Raw genomic sequence first — 21,261 nt, 5'->3', positions numbered from 1 at the left:
ATATATCTGTCCACCAAGGGGGCATCCTCCTTACAACAGCCACATTCACAACGGGGGCAAAACACCCTGTCCCCCCCCCCATCATTCTCCAGATTAGTGGGGGGTCTCAGCGATCTATCCCCCCTTTAGTTTGTAGATAACCCTTTTAATGCTACCAGTTCCTGTACACCAGGACTGTTCCCCCGGGGCAGTGACGTCACTCCATGCGATTCGCCATCCACTTGCCGTCCTTATAATAACTCCTTCACTCTTATACGTTTTTTTCTTGATCGCTCTCATAAATATTTTCTGCTTTTTCCTCCGTGTTTTAATCAGGCAGGATGAAAAAAGAGCATTGGGCAGATTCATTCCTTTTTGGGCAGCATTTCAGCCCAGCTATTCGTACACCCACCTTCTCCATCAAAGCTTTATTTTTCCTGGCACCGCGGCCGCTCTCTGACTGTAACTCATTACATAAGAGTGCGGAGAAATCCGAGCCCATTCAGTACACAACAGGAACGTGGCTTTAGAAATGACAATGCAAAGGGTTTACTCATCCCTAGTCATTTCGTGTAAGGCTGGGGGACATGTGGGACTGCAAATGTGCCATTGAAGCTGCGGTTACTAGAAGAATGTATGGGATTCACGTATACGGGAGCGCCACAGATAGTCAGGGACGTCCTGTAAAAATGGTTGAAGAGACTCACATGTGCCCGGTCCCCTCTTATTCCTATGCGGCCACGAATGGGTCCCTGTTCCAAGTTTGCAACAGAATGCACTAGGATGACACTTGGAGAAAAATTGGTTTTATAAACAGCCCCCATTCATGTCCATTGAATGTATGACGGCCATTAAAAAAGCTCCCATCTCATGTGAATGTAGACGTAGGGCTCTGCTGGTCGTTCTGACCTTACACATAAGTATATAGGAGTTCAGCCTTATATATAGCGGATCACTGAGATCCTAGTGACCAATTACACCTGGACTCTGGTTACTAGGGGCAATAAGGACATTGAGGCCTAGTGCACATTGTAGGCAGTAGATCCAATAAGTGACGTAAATTTGGTAAAAATTTAGAAGGAATCTAACCTAAGTACAGCAGATATGTCCGTAGTAATGGTGAAACGTCCCGGCAGTGGCGTAACTACCATAGAGGCAGCGGAGGTGGCTGCCACAGGGCCCGGGCCTGGGTGACAGCCTCTACCACTGCGTTTTTTTGGTTTTTTTTAATAGGCCGTTATGGGCCCTATCCACTTGCTGATCCTGGTTAGGCCGAGATCGGTAAGTGACACCGCGGGCCCCACAAATACTGTCATTATACTCGGGGGTCTTTGCAGACCCCCAAGTATAATGATCGGAGGCCCGGGAAAGGTAAAGGAACCTAAAAAATATTGTTACTTACCTCTCCACGATCCTGCCAGGCCTCCGTCCTACTTGTCTGACGTCTCTGACGTCACATGAACCCGGCCTGCTTCCCAGGTCATGTGACGTCCGACGTCATAGAAGAAGGACGGCAGCGGAGAAGACAGCGTAGGAGCCGGGGGACAGGTTAGAAACAGTAATTTTGTATGTTTTTATTCCCCCAGGTCTCCGATTATTATACTCTGGGGTCTGAAAAGACCCCGGAGTATAATAATTGTTTATGGGTGTCCACAATGGGTTATAATACTGTGTGCAGGGGCCACTATGGGGGATAATACTGTGTGCAGGGGCCACTATGGGGTATAATACTGTGTGCAGGGGCCACTATGGGGTATAATACTGTGTGCAGGGGCCACTATGGGAGATAATACTGTGTGCAGGGGTCACTATGGGGATAATACTGTGTGCAGGGGCCACTATGGTGCATAATACTGTGTGCAGGGGCCACTATGGGGGATAATACTGTGTGCAGGGGCCACTATGGGGGATAATACTGTGTGCAGGGGCCACTATGGGGTATAATACTGTGTGCACGGGCCACTATGGGGGATAATACTATGTGCAGGGCTTACTAAGGGACATAATACTGTGTGCAGGGGCCACTATGGGGGATAATACTGTGTGCAGGGGCCACTATGGGACACAATACTGTGTGCAGGGGCCACTACGGGGGATAATACTGTGTGCAGGGGCCACTATGGGGGATAATACTGTGTGCAGGGGCCACTATGGGGGATAATACTGTGTGCAGGGGCCACTATGGGGCATAATACTGTGTGCAGGGGCCACTATGGTGCATAATACTGTGTGCAGGGGCCACTATGGGGGATAATACTGTGTGCAGGGGCCACTATGGGGCATAATACTGTATGCAGGGGCCACTATAGGACATAATACTGTGTGCAGGGGCCACTATGGGGTATAATACTGTGTGCACGGGCCACTATGGGGGATAATACTATGTGCAGGGCTTACTAAGGGACATAATAGAGTGAGGAGAAGGGGGTCGGTCAAGGTCTTCGGTGTCGGTTGGGGGTGGGGGTGGGGGCCCCATGTCAAAAGTTCGTCACGGGGCCCCGCCATTCCTAGTTACGCCACTGCGTCCCGGGTTTACTAGTTGACTTTACAGAATGGTGTTAAAAAAGCCTCTCGATCCCCGTCCCCGGAAGTCCTCTACTCGTCTCTATTACTTGGCCCTTTTCGACACCCAAGAATTGACGACTCGGTCAGTCACTGCCCATATTCTGAGTCCCGGAGAACCCATTTAAGTTTTACCCTATATTGCCTCCCAACAATATGAGAATTGGATTGTACAACCACTAGCCAGTTAAAGGAATCTGCCATCATCCATCGTGAAGGGCCGAGTGCCCTACGTGCTATTTTATGGGGGTATTATTTCTTCTTGAAGGTTAGGCTTATTTTGACATCACGGAGTAGGAGTGGAGACCGGCACGTCATCTTTTTGGTGCTGAGGCAACGCTCCCTGCTTTGGTTTTATTGTCTGTCACCACAGCACATCCATCTTCTGATATACAAATATGAGAGAAATCGGGAAAAATTCTCCCTTCTTGTATGGGCAGTCGCAGATGGGTTGCAACCCATTTTTGTACCACCAGGATGTTTTACCCCACACCACACCCGTGTGGTCACCAGATTGACTATAACCATACGGGGCAGTATGTCGCTGAGGGGCAGGGACTCCTTTCATCATGGATAGGAGTCCGTCTATCGGCGTGATATTTAGGGTGGTAAATCCTGCGAACACACTAGGTTTTGGGGTTACAATACAAATCACCGCACCCTAATCCAACCCTCTGTTCTGAGTATTATCATATTCACCGATGCCTCTCACCCATAGGTGCCACCAGTAGCGTAACTATCGGGGTAGCAGGGGTAGCGGCTGCCACAGGGCCCGGGACATTAGGGGCCCAGTGACAAATGCTACCGCTGCGTTTTGTTTCCCCTTAATAGGCTATTACCGGCTGGAGTTACTTACCAATCCTGGCAGGGGCCGGGATCGGTAAGTGATGCCACGGACCCCACAAACATCATTATTATACTCAAGGGTCTTTTCAGACCCCCCCGAGTATAATGATCGGAGGCCGGGAGAGGTAAGAGAACATAAAAAACTGTGTTACTTACCTTTCCACGCAGCGGGCATGTTCGGGTCTACGTCTGGACGCTCCCTGACGTCACATGACCCGGGACGCAGGTCCTGGGTCATGTGATGTCCCAGACGTCATTGAAGATGACTGCAGCGGAGCCGGAGATAGGTAAGTAACATTGTTTTTTATGTTGGTACCCCCCTTTCGGTCTCCGATTATTATACTCTGGGGTCTGAAAAGACCCCAAAGTATAACAATTTGTCATGGGTGTTCACAGTGGGACATAATACTGTGTGCAGGGGCCACTATGGGGGATAATACTGTGTGCAGGGGCCACTATGGAGGCATAATACTATGTGCAGGAGCCACTATGGGGCATAATACTGTGTGCAGGAGCCACTATGAGGCATAATACTGTGTGCAGGGGCCACTATGGGACATAATACTGTGTGCAGGGGCCACTATGGGGGATAATACTGTGTGCAGGGGCCACTATGGAGGCATAATACTATGTGCAGGAGCCACTATGGGACATAATACTGTGTGCAGGGGCCACTATGGGGGATAATACTATGTGCAGGAGCCACTATGGGGCATAATACTGTGTGCAGGAGCCACTATAGGACATAATACTGTGTGCAGGGGCCACTATGGGGGATAATACTGTGTGCAGGGGCCACTATGGAGGCATAATACTATGTGCAGGAGCCACTATGGGACATAATACTGTGTGCAGGGGCCACTATAGGACATAATACTGTGTGCAGGGGCCACTATGGGACATAATACTGTGTGCAGGGGCCACTATGGGGCATAATACTATGAGCAGGAGCCACTATGGGACATAATACTGTGTGCAGGGGCCACTATGGTGCATAACACTGTGTGCAGGGGCCACTATGGGGCATAATACTGTGTGCAGGGGCCACTATGGGGCATAATACTGTGTGCAGGGGCCACTATGGGGCATAATACTGTGTGCAGGGGCCACTATGGGACATAATACTGTGTGCAGGGGCCACTATGGGGCATAATACTGTGTGCAGGGGCCACTATGGGGCATAATACTGTGTGCAGGGGCCACTATGGGACATAATACTGTGTGCAGGGGCCACTATGAGGCATAATACTGTGTGCAGGGGCCACTATGGGACATAATACTGTGTGCAGGGGCCACTATGAGGCATAATACTGTGTGCAGGGGCCACTATGGGGCATAATACTGTGTGCAGGGGCCACTATGGGGCATAATACTGTGTGCAGGGGCCACTATGAGGCATAATACTGTGTGCAGGGGCCACTATGGGACATAATACTGTGTGCAGGGGCCACTATGAGGCATAATACTGTGTGCAGGGGCCACTATGGGACATAATACTGTGTGCAGGGGCCACTATGGGACATAATACTGTGTGCAGGGGCCACTATGAGGCATAATACTGTGTGCAGGGGCCACTATGGGGCATAATACTGTGTGCAGGGGCCACTATGGGGCATAATACTGTGTGCAGGGGCCACTATGGGACATAATACTGTGTGCAGGGGCCACTATGAGGCATTATACTGTGTGCAGGGGCCACTATGGGACATAATACTGTGTGCAGGGGCCACTATGGGGCATAATACTGTGTGCAGGGGCCACTATGGGACATAATACTGTGTGCAGGGGCCACTATGAGGCATAATACTGTGTGCAGGGGCCACTATGGGGCATAATACTGTGTGCAGGGGCCACTATGAGGCATAATACTGTGTGCAGGGGCCACTATGGGGGATAATACTGTGTGCAGGGGCCACTATGGGGTATAATACTGTGTGCAGGGGCCACTATGGGGCATAATACTGTGTGCAGGGGCCACTATGGGAGATAATACTGTGTGCAGGGGCCACTATGGGACATAATACTGTGTGCAGGGGCCACTATGGGGCATAATACTGTGTGCAGGGGCCACTATGAGGCATAATACTGTGTGCACGGGCCACTATGGGACATAATACTGTGTGCAGGGGCCACTATGGGGTATAATACTGTGTGCAGGGGCCACTATGGGGTATAATACTGTGTGCAGGGGCCACTATGGGGTATAATACTGTGTGCAGGGGCCACTATGGGACATAATACTGTGTGCAGGGGCCACTATGGGGTATAATACTGTGTGCAGGGGCCACTATGGGGGATAATACTGTGTGCAGGGGCCACTATGGGACATAATACTGTGTGCAGGGGCCACTATGGGGTATAATACTGTGTGCAGGGGCCACTATGGGACATAATACTGTGTGCAGGGGCCACTATGGGGCATAATACTGTGTGCAGGGGACACTATGGGACATAACACTGTGTGCAGGGGCCACTATGGGACATAATACTGTGTGCAGGGGCCACTATGGGACATAATACTGTGTGCAGGGGCCACTATGAGGCATAATACTGTGTGCAGGGGCCACTATGGGGCATAATACTGTGTGCAGGGGACACTATGGGACATAACACTGTGTGCATGGGCCACTATGGGACATAATACTGTGTGCAGGGGCCACTATGGGACATAATACTGTGTGCAGGGGCCACTATGAGGCATAATACTGTGTGCAGGGGCCACTATGGGGCATAATACTGTGTGCAGGGGCCACTATGAGACATAATACTGTGTGCAGGGGTCACTATGGGGGATAATACTGTGTGCAGGGACCACTATGGGGACATAATACTGTGTGCAGGGGCCACTATGGGGCATAATACTGTGTGCAGGGGCCACTATGGGGCATAATACTGTGTGCAGGGGCCACTATGGGGCATAATACTGTGTGCAGGGGCCACTATGGGACATAATACTGTGTGCAGGGGCCACTATGGGGCATAATACTGTGTGCAGGGGCCACTATGGGACATAATACTGTGTGCAGGGGCCACTATGGGACATAATACTGTGTGCAGGGGCCACTATGGGGCATAATACTGTGTGCAGGGGCCACTATGGGACATAATACTGTGTGCAGGGGCCACTATGGGACATAATACTGTGTGCAGGGGCCACTATGGGACATAATACTGTGTGCAGGGGCCACTATGGGACATAATACTGTGTGCAGGGGCCACTATGGGACATAATACTGTGTGCAGGGGCCACTATGGGAGATAATACTGTGTGCAGGGGCCACTATAGGACATAATACTGTGTGCAGGGGCCACTATGGGACATAATACTGTGTGCAGGGGCCACTATGGGACATAATACTGTGTGCAGGGGCCACTATGGGGATAATACTGAGTGTAGGGACCGATATGGGGATAATAGAGTGTGCAGGAATGTGTGTGTGTGTGGGGGGGTAGGTTGGGGTCTTCGGAGGGCGTTGGTCGGGGGGGGGGGGGGGGGGACATGACACTGGGTGCCACGCCGCGTTCTTCCCTTGGACACCACGTCATGACTTGCAGTAGATGTCATACTATGAATGGACATACAGTCTGAGCCAAACCCGTTACGACAGCAGAACTGTCATAAATACATTGTACAGCACATCATTCGATTCGAGCAACATATGAAGTGTATGACATTGGGTTTCCGTCTTGTTCTTTAGTTTAGACCAGTTGCTAGGAAACTCGCATTAGAGAAGTCTGTTTGTCGTTGCCTGATGGCTGGGAGCCTTGGGAGAGAAGATTCCTCATATGGCTCCTTAAATAGAATCATCGAGGGAAGGAAATTTTTAAAACATTAACTGTTTCCTTTGGTGAGCGATGTGGATAGAAAGGTCGGCAGTCTTGAGCGCGCTCGCAGCCAGGCCTTTGAGAAAAAATAATTACTTCTGCTGCCGCTAATGACTTATGGATGGAATTTGCAGAACTTGTAGACGTCTTACATTTGTGCTGGTAATTGTATATACGTAGCTGTGTCTTACAATTTAGATGTGGGTTACACTTCTTCCACTGAGATTTTCCCTAGTAATGGGCCAATTCACATTCAGAATGCAAATAACATGATTATCTAGTGGTGCAGCATGACCGAGAAGTTGTAGAAGAATTATAAAAAAAATCTGCATTTTCGTGTCAAAAAGTAAGAGCAAAAAGTTCTGCTGCGGTATAAAGTGATACCAATATAATACGTGATGTGCAAATAGACCTAATCGTAAAACGTTGACTGTCCATACGCAGAAGAAGACACCGGAAGACCACCTCTGTGACAAGACCATCTCCTTAACCAGACCATTCCCATTCCTTGAGTTCCTCCATATATTATGAACCCTAGCATCTTCTTTGAGAACATCGCTTTCCTTAGAGGACCTGGTGGTTTTCTCATAGACTGGACTGTAGAGAAGTCACGTTAAACCTCTGAGATGGTGACAATGACTGACCTACTGGTTTGCTCAGGAGTTGGGCAGTCGTAGTTGGAGTCGTGACCAATAAAAGTTTTATTGAATTTGAGGATTTTTACTGCTCCTGAATGGCCATGGCTGTGTCACTTTTGAAGAAGTCAGAGCAGGGGTTGGAGTCAGGCTGTTAAAAAAATAGAGGAGTCGGATTCCATGGTTTGACCTGCCAACTCCATAGCACCGATTTTGCCCTGTGTGTTGGTATCATTACAGCCCATGCACCATGTATTTCACCTCTGTACTATGCTAAGTCTCCTGACTCCACAGCCCTAGTTTTGAGTCACAGTTTGGTACCATCACAGCCCATGCACCACCTACTCCACCTCTACTGTACTAGGTCTCCTGACTCCACAGCCCTAGTTTTGCCCCACTGTTTGGTACCATCACAACCCATGCACCACCTACTCCACCTCTACTGTACTAGGTCTCCTGACTCCACAGCCCTAGTTTTGTCCCACTGTTTGGTACCATCACAGCCCATGCACCACCTACTCCACCTCTACTGTAATAAGTCTCCTGACTCCACAGCCCTAGTTTTGGCTCACAGTTTGGTACCATCACAGCCCATGCACCACCTACTCCACCTCTACTGTACCAGGTCTCCCGACACCACAGCCCTAGTTTTGCCCCACTGTTTGGTACCATCACAACCCATGCATCACCTACTCCACCTCTGCTGTAATAAGTCTCCCGACACCACAGCCCTAGTTTTGCCCCACTGTTTGGTACCATCACAACCCATGCATCACCTACTCCACCTCTACTGTACTAGGTCTCCTGACACCACAGCCCTAGTTTTGTCCCACTGTTTGGTACCATCACAGCCCATGCACCACCTACTCCACCTCTACTGTAATAAGTCTCCTGACTCCACAGCCCTAGTTTTGTCCCACTGTTTGGTACCATCACAGCCCATGCACCACCTACTCCACCTCTACTGTAATAAGTCTCCTGACTCCACAGCCCTAGTTTTGGCTCACTGTTTTGTACCATCACAGCCCATGCACCACCTACTCCACCTCTACTGTACCAGGTCTCCCGACACCACAGCCCTAGTTTTGCCCCACTGTTTGGTACCATCACAACCCATGCATCACCTACTCCACCTCTGCTGTAATAAGTCTCCCGACACCACAGCCCTAGTTTTGCCCCACTGTTTGGTACCATCACAACCCATGCATCACCTACTCCCACCTCTACTGTACTAGGTCTCCTGACACCACAGCCCTAGTTTTGTCCCACTGTTTGGTACCATCACAGCCCATGCACCACCTACTCCACCTCTACTGTAATAAGTCTCCTGACTCCACAGCCCTAGTTTTGTCCCACTGTTTGGTACCATCACAGCCCATGCACCACCTACTCCACCTCTACTGTAATAAGTCTCCTGACTCCACAGCCCTAGTTTTGGCTCACTGTTTTGTACCATCACAGCCCATGCACCACCTACTCCATCTCTACTGTACCAGGTCTCCTGACTCCACAGCCCTAGTTTTGTCCCACTGTTTGGTACCATCACAGCCCATGCACCACCTACTCCACCTCTACTGTACCAGGTCTCCCGACACCACAGCCCTAGTTTTGGCTCACTGTTTTGTACCATCACAGCCCATGCACCACCTACTCCACCTCTACTGTACTAGGTCTCCTGACTCCACAGCCCTAGTTTTGCCCCACTGTTTGGTACCATCACAGCCCATGCACCACCTACTCCACCTCTACTGTAATAAGTCTCCCGACTCCACAGCCTTAGTTTTGGCTCACTGTTTTGTACCATCACAGCCCATGCACCACCTACTCCACCTCTACTGTACCAGGTCTCCTGACTCCACAGCCCTAGTTTTGCCCCACTGTTTGGTACCATCACAGCCCATGCACCACCTACTCCATCTCTACTGTACCAGGTCTCCTGACTCCACAGCCCTAGTTTTGTCCCACTGTTTTGTACCATCACAGCCCATGCACCACCTACTCCACCTCTACTGTAATAAGTCTCCTGACTCCACAGCCCTAGTTTTGGCTCACTGTTTGGTACCATCACAGCCCATGCACCACCTACTCCATCTCTAGTGTACCAGGTCTCCTGACTCCACAGCCCTAGTTTTGCCCCACTGTTTGGTACCATCACAGCCCATGCATCACCTACTCCACCTCTACTGTACTAGGTCTCCTGACACCACAGCCCTAGTTTTGTCCCACTGCCTGGTACCATCACAACCCATGCACCACCTACGCCACGTCTGTACTATACCAAGTCCCTCGTCATTAATATTTGTGACTGGACTAAAGCAGGAGCTATTCAGTGATCAGCTTCCCCCTCCTTAGCTGAATAGCAAGTTCATGCTCCGTCTGACACCTGCTTATGTCGCCCTGGAGTTGATGATTTCAGCAAGACTAGACACATTCCCACAGTGAGCAGCAACCCTCGACAGATGAAGTCATGCTGACCCCTGTGGTGTTTGGGGTAATAGGATATGAAGGAGTCAAATGGCCTTGTAAATAATTGTCCTAATTCTGCTCTGCCTTACAACCCTCGTCCCCCCGGTGTAACTCAGAGCTTTACAGAATTGCCTTCTATCTCCTAATTGTTCATCAATTCTGGCTCTTCTTTTGTTGGCCCCGGTTTCATCTTGGTAGTATGTTGAAGAGACTTCCAACTGCATCCATGGCATATCCATTATCCAGTCCCGGAGCCGTAGACAGGCTCTACCGTTGTACTAGCCGGCCTGGCAGTAGCCCAGAATAAGGCCATATGGTATCCTCCATTACATAGCTCTGGAATGCTCCAAACATCTCAAGGGGATCAACATTTGTCAAGGTCGTCTTCTAGGCGTACATTCAGATGTGATCTGGTGACATAAGTTTTCCTTACACTATTGAGCTGGACGATTCCTATATACCGTTCTAAGTGGTGGAATCGCCGGTAATGAATATGCGCCGTCAGAGAGCGCAAGAGATTGATAAGCTTAGTGTTATCCGCTAAAGTCCACATGTCTGTTACTTACATCAGAATGACTTACATTGGATATATTCTAATCTCTCGCTTACTTCAATATTCTCCACACTTATTTATTTCTATCTGCCGCACTCGCAGAGTTCCCCGCTCAGTAATTCAGATATCCGTGTAACCGACATTGCCTGGTGTGAGGGATTACTTACAGGTCAGTTCGTTCTTTATATTGGAGGTGATGCATCCTTCTGACAAAATGATGGTCCTGATTTTGGGGATTTACTGTACATGTTATTGAACTTTAAAGGGATTCTACCATTAAAACCTTTTTTTTCTCCCTAACACGTAGGAATAGCCTTAAGAAAGGCTATTCTTCTCCTACCTTTAGATGTCTTCTCCGCGCTGCCGTTCGATAGAAATCCGGGTTTTCTTTGGTATGCAAATGAGTTCTCTCACAGCACTGGGGGCAGAGACAACTGTGCATGCTCGGGCCACAAGAAAATGGCCGCTTAAACAGTCATTTGCAGCAGTGTTCTTTCCTCCTCTTATTCCTGGCCCCTAAAACAAATTCCCCCTCTTATTTCTGGTCCCTAGACTGATTCTCACTCCCATTATAGGTCCTGGTCCTAGTCTTGGTCCCTAGCATTGCTCCCTTTAACATTTGTGGTCTCCTGCTTCTCTGTTCCTCACATTCCTGATTCCTACAATTGCTCCCCCTCCCATGCATGGTCCCTAGCATTAGCATGGCTCTTCCTCACATGCCTGGTCACTCTTATTCCTTGTCGCCATTTTGGTTCCTCATCTTATTACTGTTCCCCAGCACAATTGCGTCTATCACTGCCACCCAGGGGCGGATCCAGGGCCGGGCGAGCCGGGCGCCCGGCCCTAATAAAATGGTCCCGGTCAGCCTCGGCATAGTCGGGCAAGTGCTGGGGCCCACAGAGCCTCTGGGGGCCCCCTGGCACATGCCTGTCACGATTTCAGCTCATCGGCGTCCGTCCGCCGATGAGCTGAATACATACGCGATGCAGGAGCTGTGACCTCAGCTCCTGCTTTAAAGCTCCGGCCCGGCTTGCGTGTGTAGGTGCGATGACGTCATCACATCGCGCCTACACACGCAAGCCGGGCCGTAGCTAAGCAGGAGCTGAGGTCACAGCTCCTGCATCGCGTATGTGACTGGAGTGAGAGAGCGGAGAGAGGAGCGTCGGGGGAACGATGGAAGGTGAGTGATAGAAGGTGAGTGTAAGTGTTTGTTTTGTATTAAATATTAAGGTGGAACATAATGAAGGGGGCCCATGAAAGGATGGAGGGGGGGAGAACAGCATGACACTGGGGCAGATGAAGGGGGGAGAACGGCATGACACTGGGGCAGATGAATGGGGGGACAGCATGACACTGGGGCAGATGGAGGGGGGGAGAACAGCATGATACTGGGGCAGATGGAGGGGGAGAACAGCATGACACTGGGGCAGATGAAGGGGGGGAGAACGGCATGACACTGTGGCAAATGAAGGGGGGCGGAGAACGGCATGACACTGAGGCAGATGAAGGGGGGAGAATAGCATAACACTGAGGCAGATGAAGGGGGGAGAATAGCATAACACTGGGGTGGATGGATGGGGGAGAATAGCATGACACTGGGGCAGATGAAGGGGCGAGAACGGCATGACACTGGGGCAAATGAAGGGGGAGAGAACGGCATGACACTGGAGCAAATGAAGGGGGGGAGAACGGCATGACACTGAGGCAGATGAAGGGGGGAGAATGGCATGACACTGGGGCAGATGAAGGGGGGGATGGCATGACACTGGGGCAGATGAATGGGGGGAGAATGGCATGACATTGGGGCAGATGAAGGGGGGAGAATGGCATGACACTGGGGCAGATGAAGGGGGGGATGGCATGACACTGGGGCAGATGAATGGGGGGAGAATGGCATGACATTGGGGCAGATGAAGGGGGGAGAATGGCATGACACTGGGGCAGATGAAGGGGGGGATGGCATGACACTGGGGCAGATGAAGGGGGGAGAATGGCATGACACTGGGGCAGATGAAGGGGGGGATGGCATGACACTGGGGCAGATGAATGGGGGGAGAATGGCATGACATTGGGGCAGATGAAGGGGGGAGAACGGCATGACACTGGGGCAGAGACGGGGGGGGGACATGAAACTGTGGGCAGATAAAGGGGGAGAATGGCATGAAACTGGGGACAGAGGGGGGGGGACATGAAACTAGGGGTAGATGAAGGGTGTATATGAAAATGGGGAGAGATGGAGGGGGGACATATAATTTACGGGTGACTGTAGGAGGATTATACTGTGTGGAATCACATGAAAAATGAATGAGAATGGGCGGAGTCAACATAAAAGTGGGCGGGGCCTAATTTGCTGCGGCGCGCTGCGCGTAGGGCCCCGCCAAAGTCAATTGCCCAGGGCCCTGCAAACCCTGGATCCGCCACTGCTGCCACCCCCAGCATGAGTCCCCCTATAATTTTCTTTCTTCGCAGCTATAAATTGAGTGGACTCTTCATTGCAGAATGACATGGGCTGCAGCCTCAACTTCTCTGGCAACTACTGTGATGCTCATTGGTGCTGGAAATGCTGCTTCTTCTGCTCCCTTTGTTCCAGTGACATTATCCGATACGGCAACTTCTCACCCCAATGTCCCTTGTCAGTCGCTTGCTCCAGTCCGGTAAAGTGGTGCAATGTCCACCAGTGTCTAGACAATTCACAGCAGGTGCAAGTCCAATGTGTGATTCTATCAATGTGCTAAAAAAAATTGATCAGAAACAGAATAATAATAATCATTTGCAGGACGCTCTTCTTGTGGGACATTTCAGCTTGGCTGTGGGCGGAGCAGGGTGGGAAACTGCGCCAAGAAACTGGCAGAAATCTTGAATGGAGTGGGGCTGAGTTCAGCCGCACCTACAAGCCACATTATAGGTTGGACTTGATGGACCTATGTCTTCATCCAACCTCATCTACTATGTAACTAAGAGGATGGATTCTCTCAATAATTCTGTTGGGTAATTTGTAAACCTGGCATAAGAAACGCCAGTCTTAAAAAATTCCCCCCAGAGCTTGGAAAACTGTGAAACTTTTCTATTAAAATTCATCCTATAGATGTGGTGAACTGAACTTTGATAACTTTTTCACAAAGAATCCGGTTCCTCGTGTGTTTCTGTTTGTACATCACATCCATTATCTTCTACGTCTCCTTCCATTATATGTACACATTGTGCGGGATATTTCCGTCTTCTTTTCTAAGCTTTGTACATGAATGTTAGTGGTTCTTTAGGCCCAGGCTGTGCACAGCAGGAGATATTGTACCGTCATTGAAGCATATCACAATCCATTCACTAACAATGAGCCACATAATGTGCGCTGCGTCTCCTACACTAATACATTAGATATGGCAGAATGGAGGACATAATAAGGCGCTCTCCGCCTGCCTTGGGCCTATACTGTATTACTTGGTGCCTCAGAATTTTATTAGGGAATCATAGTTATTGGCATGTTCCAGTATGAGCTGTATCACTAAGCTAGAAGCTTTGCCTTCCTTCTAGAAGCGAGTATAGAGTCTCACAGATGCACCTTATGGTGACCGACTCTTGCACCTCTGTGTGAATGGAGTAGCCATCATGCAGGCGTTGTATTGCTCCATTGATTTTTATGGAATCCTGAAGTTCAGTCCTTAGCTATTTCTGGCATTCCTATAGAAGTCAATGGAGCTGCAGTTGCAGATGGGGTTGGAGCCTACCAATCTGCAGCTTATCCCCTCTTCTGTAACAAGGCTGTGCAAGAAGTTCCAACTCTGACTCCTCTATTTTTCAATAGCCCGACTTTGATTCCGGATAAAACTCTCTATTCAGTTAAATGGCTGACAGCCATAGTCAGACAGAAGCATAGTCAGACATATGGAGGACATTTAAGGGCATTATTACCCTCTCCAGGAGCGATCGACCAAAAAAGATCACTATAAAAACAAAGAAGAGAGCAGCGAACGGATCCTTGTGTATTACCAGTGGGACCCGCCGTGAATGGATTTTCTACACTTGAAAAAGGGTCTATACCCACCTGAAACGCGTTGTGTGCATTGTCCAATAAAGCATTTCCAGTTCATTTCGGGTGAGTGCTGTAGGTTTGCTGAATCTTCTGAAGAAGCTGGTCCTTACTATCCCCAAAAAGATCGTGTCATCAGCAAGGTTAATAAAGGAACCCCAGGTGACCTCATGAGCTTTTTGTTCATGAGTCCACCATCCGGGGACACTGAACAACAATAGAACACATGGCAGGATTGGAGAAAGTCGCTTTTTGCTGCCCATCTACAGATCCCCTGGAAGGCTCTTGCAACAATGTTTTGTGGATGGATAAGACCAAAATAGAGATTTTTGGTTGAAATAAGAAGCATTATGTTTGGAGAAGGGAAAACCCAGCATTCCAGCACAAAACCCTCGTACCATCTGTGAAGGACGGCTGCGGCAGGATCATGGTTTAGGCCTGTTTTGCTGCCTCGGGGCCAGGACGCCTTGCCATCATCGATGGAACAATAAATTCGGAATTCTACCAGGAAATTCTAAAGGAAAATGTCAGGACATCTGTCCATGAGCTGAATCTCAAGCCAACGTGGGTCAGGGAAACAAGACGATGAAGCATAGAAGTAGTTGTACCAAAGATAAAGAAGAATAAAAATTTGGAAAGGCCAAGGCAAAATCCGGACCGTAATCCAGTAAAATGTTGTGGAAGGACCTGAAGTGAGTTGTTCATGGGTGGAAGTCCTCCAACATCACAGAGTTGAAGCCGCTGTACAGGACTAATCTACAACCATCCGAAACATGCACAAAGGGGTCACACCAGATACTGAATGCAAGGGTTCACATACTTTCAAACACGACCCATCTGGAGATACAAATCCCCCATGGCCCTATCTAAACATATAGTATATGGAGCATGCAACATAGTAGAGATGAGCGAACAGTATTCCATTGAATACCTCGCTCCCATAGGCATGCGTGTACGCGGCCGAACACAAAGGGGTTAAGCGCATCGAATATTCACTGCATATTCTGCTTACACTTATTCCTATGGGAGCGAGGTATTCCATCGAATACTAGTCGCTCATCTCTAATGTGATCTCAGTCCCCGCCTATCATGGGTTAAATGCTACACAACAGTATTTGCAGCACCACGTACATGACCCAGCGCTGGCACCAGCGTGCACCACTTAGCGCCCCTGACAGTGATTTCTAGAATTAGGCTATCGTTTTATGTCCTCTCATTATAACTACGGAGCTTTTGTTTTCTACTTATCAGTAAATTACAGTCCAGCTGGAGCTTTCTGCCATTGCATTAGATTTGTTCATTACCGCCTAGCGCGGGATTGATAAAGTTCTTGCGTTGTTGTTGAGGAGAACAATAGATGTGGAATTACTGTTTTTGTATTGTGCCCGGCTGTAGCCTGCGCCATGAATATCAGCTCGTGTTATATAAGATTTGGAATGTGTTCTCAATAGATGGAATAAATGTCCGATACAGTCTTACCAGAGCAGATCCCATGTGTATAAAGAACACGGGTCACTTACTGGACCAACTGTACAAGCACTGGTCAATTAAAGGGGTAGATTGTCCACAGATATGGCCGAGTGGTCCAGCCATTTAGAATGAGTTTCTATAGTACTCTGGATATTTTTTTTTAAAGAAACTCTCTAACCAGAACCCAGAATATGAACCCAGCACCACAGATAGATAGGTTAGTGTCACCAGAACCAGCATATCACCCCAGCCCTGCAGATAGATAGGTTAGTGTCACCAGAACCAGCATATCACCCCAGCCCTGCAGATAGATAGATTACTGTCACCAGAACCAGCATATCACCCCAGCCCTGCAGATAGATAGGTTACTGTCACCAGAACCAGTATATCACCCCAGCCCTGCAGATAGATAGGTTACTGTCACCAGACCCAGCATATCACCCCAGCCCTGCAGATAGATAGGTTAGTGTCACCAGAACCAGCATATCACCCCAGCCCTGCAGATAGATAGGTTACTGTCCCCAGACCCAGCATATCACCCCAGTCCTGCAGATAGATAGGTTACTGTCACCAGAATCAGTATATCACCCCAGCCCTGCAGATAGATAGGTTACTGTCCCCAGACCCAGCATATCACCCCAGTCCTGCAGATAGATAGGTTACTGTCACCAGAACCAGCATATCACCCCAGCCCTCCAGATAGATAGGTTACTGTCACCAGAACCAGTATATCACCCCAGCCCTGCAGATAGATAGGTTAGTGTCACCAGTACCAGCTTATCACCCCAGCCCTGCAGATAGATAGGTTAGTGTCACCAGACCCAACATATCACCCCAGCCCTGTAGATAGATAGGTTACTGTCACCAGACCCAGCATATCACCCCAGCCCTGCAGATAGATAGGTTACTGTCACCAGAACCAGCATATCACCCCAGCCCTGCAGATAGATAGGTTACTGTCACCAGAACCAGCATATCACCCCAGCCCTGCAGATAGATAGGTTAGTGTCACCAGAACCAGCATATCCCCCCAGCCCTGCAGATAGATAGGTTACTGTCACCAGAACCAGCATATCACCCCAGCCCTGCAGATAGATAGGTTACTTTCACCAGAACCAGCATATCACCCCAGCCCTGCAGATAGATAGGTTACTGTCACCAGAACCAGCATATCACCCCAGCCCTGCAGATAGATAGGTTAGTGTCACCAGAACCAGCATATCACCCCAGCCCTGCAGATAGATAGGTTAGTGTCTGCAGATGGGGTTTATATTTTGGGTTCTATTCCTTCTGACTGTCATGTGTGGGTTTTTTTGTTTGTTAGGGGGTAGATTAAGTCACTGACAGACACCTTTGTCGGCTTGTTTTAAGGGAATAGAAAGGTCAGGCTTTGAAATTCAACATGTCTATTCCTCTTTCCCCGACATCATCTGGCATGGAAGGGCCTTGTAGCCCCCATACACATGGGATAGTTTGCCAGACCTGCCAATTTCTACAAGGTGTAACATCTCTGCCGGTTCGAGTCACTGCGCCACCCTCTGCTCACGTGCTGCGGTGCAGGAGGCGTGTGCAGTTTGATTCCTTGCTTACGTTTTTTTGTTGCACTGTGTGAAAACGGCTCTAGTTCTGTGATTGAGTTTCCACCACACCCGTCTTCTGTCCTTGTTGCCTCTGTTCTTGAACTGGTTAATTTTAGCCTTGCCCTGTGATTGACAGCCTATCCACCTATCAACTCCAGGGCGGGTTCTTCCTCCCTATTTATCCTTGGCTCACATTCACACTGGTGCTTGCTATTGCCTTGTGCGTGCTGGCTTTTCTCTTACTGTTTATTCTTGTATTCTGATTCTTGACCTCTGGCTTTCTCTTTTAACTACTCTTTTGGATATCGATTTTGACACTGCATTGCTCGACTGTTACTGACCCCTGGCTAGTTACTGACCTCCCTTGTTGTTGTTTGTCTTGTCCGCATTTTGTGTGGCACTTATTTAGGAAGGGTTTTGTCGTCCAGTTGTCGCCTATTACCTAGGATAGGACCGGCAAGCAGGAAGGGACGGTGGGGGGCTTCAGACCAGGGCTTACTGTCTCTTGTTCCCCTTCCTTCAGGGTTCATCAGCAGCGACTGGGGAATTGTCATCCTAGAAATTCCCTAACACGAGGCCTATAGACAGATTTTGAGTTTTTAAGTTGTATGTGTTCCCTATAGAGTTTTCCCGTATCTGTTCCATGGAGCAGAACAAAAAAAAACAAACTAGAAAAACGTAATCCTATCATTGTCTCGAGTCTGGCTGTAAGACAACTGGCTGAAGCAGAAGTTAAGCCCCTCCCTCAACTAAGCCACACCCATTAGCCATTACTGAACCAAAAAATGGAACCCTTTGTATAATTTCTTCAAGCTTGTTTTTGGAACACTTAGAAGAAGCCATGCACTTAGAAAAAAACTACAGGACAGATAACCCCGTTTACTTTTGTTATTCATCTCAGGTTTAATGTTCCTTTAAAATAATACTTTCTTCATTCCTCGCTTCGTCCAGCTTCACTCAAGTGTAATGCAGCTACAAATCCCAGCCCAACTATGGGTCCGCTGACCCGAACTAACAGGACCGCAGATCCTTATGATGCTCTTAGTGCGGGTGATTACACTTTGCCGTCGGCCCAGGATTTCTGGCCGTGTTATGGGTGCAAAAATGCACCTGTGTGATGCTTGTATGAAGCTGGTGAATATTATCTGTAGGGAACAAAAAAAACTCTCCAAAAAATGTAGTAAAATTGTCTCATTTATCTTTAATTGTAACCTAAAAAAGAAAACCGCTTTTGCCGCTCATGACTTTGATGTTACGCCCCAGCGTGTAATCTGTGCCATTACGTTACATCTTGTTCCCCTGATGGGTAAAGTAGTTTGGCTTGTGTTCTTGTTGCGATCAGGAGGTCTGGATGGGCCTGAGTCATGTGAATGATGTCATCTGCTTTATGGCGGCTCTTGTTAGACAAACACTAGATGCAAAAACAGAACAAAAACAGGAGACAAGGCGAAAGGCTCTGAGGTTAAAAGTTTACACGAGATAACATTATTGTATTCCGCTTTTACTCATTTAACTTCTGCATTGTTGATCTACAAAGATCTAAATTGCTTTATAGTCAATGTTTCTTTGCAGACAGCCCGGGTTACTACATTAAAGGGATCCTATCATTAAAAGTCAATTTTTTGTCCCTAACACATAGGAATAGCCTTAAGAAAAGCTTTTGTTCTCCTATCTTTAAATGTCTTCTCTGCCCCGCAGTTCTGTATATAATCTGGTTTTCGTCGGTATGCAAATTAGTTCTCTCGCAGCACTGGGGGCGGGCCACAGCGCTCAAACAGCACTGGGGGCGTCCCCAGTGCTGCAAGAGAACTCTCCAGCGCCGCCTACATCTTCTTCAGGAACAGGCTCTTCACGTGTCTTCTTCCGGCGGTGGCTTCAAACTTCTAAGCTTCGGGCCTAGGACAAAGCCGACTGCGCATGCCTGCGGCCATTTTCTTGTGGCCGGCGGGCTTCCGCAGTCTGCTTTGCCCGAGACCCAGAAGTGTGAAGCCACCGCCAGAAGAAGACACAGGGAGAAGCTGTTCCTGAAGAAGATGGAGGTGGCGCTGGAGAGTTCTCTTGCAGCATTGGGGACGCCCCAGTGCTGTTTGAGCGCTGGGGCCCGCCCCTAGTGCTGTGAGAGAATTCATTTGCATACCGACGATAATCGGGATTTCTACAGAACAGAGAAGACATCTAAAGGTAGGAGAAGAATAGCCTTTCTTAAGGCTATTCCTACGTGTTAGGGACAAAAAAAATGACTTTTAATGAAAGGATCCCTTTAATTCCCGTAATAGATGACATCACAAATGATCAACTCCCCTCTCTGGACAGAGCAAGTCTAGAAGTCTCTCCAATAGATTTCAAGGTTTCGGCTCCAGACCATAGGCTGTAAAGCAAATCACAAAAGCTCAGGCAAGATGGCCGCCCCATAATCCCATATAGAAAAAAATTAGACTTGATTATCATTGGTCGGATCCTTCAACGGATAATAACCTGAAAGCTCGGCCTCATAGACTTGTTTAGACAGTGAACCTCGTAGACTTGTTTGTTCCTAATTTTTTATTAACGACACAATAAACCATTAGTCTTCATTGAATTGAAATATGATTGATCCTAAAGCCTTAGTCACACCTCTGCCTATCAAGTACATGTGATGTCCATGTTTCTTGCAGACGCCACACCTGCCCATTCGTCTCACTGCATTGTTTCAGACATACGTGTTATTTTGTAGACCAAGTATGCGGGAAAAGAACAGAGGATGCATGTGTGACAGTCTATGGGTCCGTAAAAAATGAGCAGGGTGCAGTACTGTTAGTAATGTGGATGGGTGAATAAGGCCTAACCAGTAACGTGCTCCTTATCCGACGTCTAACCCTGTAACCCTTTCCTTTGCTCCCTCAGTTCGCCTACGCTGTTTCAGTATTGAAGGAGTGCTCTAAGATGCGGCCCACGGACCCGACCATCCTGCTCCTCGCTGCCAAGGTCTGCATTGGACCACTGCATTGGGTAAGGAAGCTGAAGTAATGACTCTTACATAATGCATTAGGCACAGCGGTGCCACCGAGTGTAAAAATAGTCACAGAAATCCTGCCCCAGCTCTTACACCTGAAAGACCATTACTGGAATTACATAGATTACAATTAGGAACGGAAGGAGCAAAAAAAATCATATATGGAACAGAAGCAGAGGAATTCCCCGAGCACAAGGTGTCAGCGGCCGCGTCTGCTGACTAATGAAGCCGGTGTCTCGGCCTAATTTGCTCAAGTTCCTGTTTTATTCGGTTGTCAAGTGCGACATCCCAGCATTTTAATGAGAGCAATCTTTGATCCGGGATGTGAG

At 48.6% G+C, this 21,261-nt stretch overlaps 1 protein-coding gene across 1 annotated transcript in view; it reads left to right on the top strand.

Moving 5' to 3' along the window:
- Positions 1–21,261, top strand: part of TTC7A (tetratricopeptide repeat domain 7A) — a 229,847-nt gene that overhangs the window by 73,588 nt on the left and 134,998 nt on the right. Inside the window, exon 11 of the mRNA XM_075267023.1 lies at positions 20,824–20,928. Coding sequence (XP_075123124.1) covers positions 20,824–20,928 — 105 coding nt within the window. The remainder of the gene's footprint in view (positions 1–20,823; positions 20,929–21,261) is intronic.

The sequence above is a fragment of the Leptodactylus fuscus genome, chromosome 3, assembly GCF_031893055.1.
Source record: "Leptodactylus fuscus isolate aLepFus1 chromosome 3, aLepFus1.hap2, whole genome shotgun sequence".
Lineage (NCBI taxonomy): Eukaryota > Metazoa > Chordata > Amphibia > Anura > Leptodactylidae > Leptodactylus > Leptodactylus fuscus.
The sequence above is the reverse complement of the archived record's forward strand: the minus strand, read 5'-3'. Positions and strand labels throughout refer to the sequence as shown.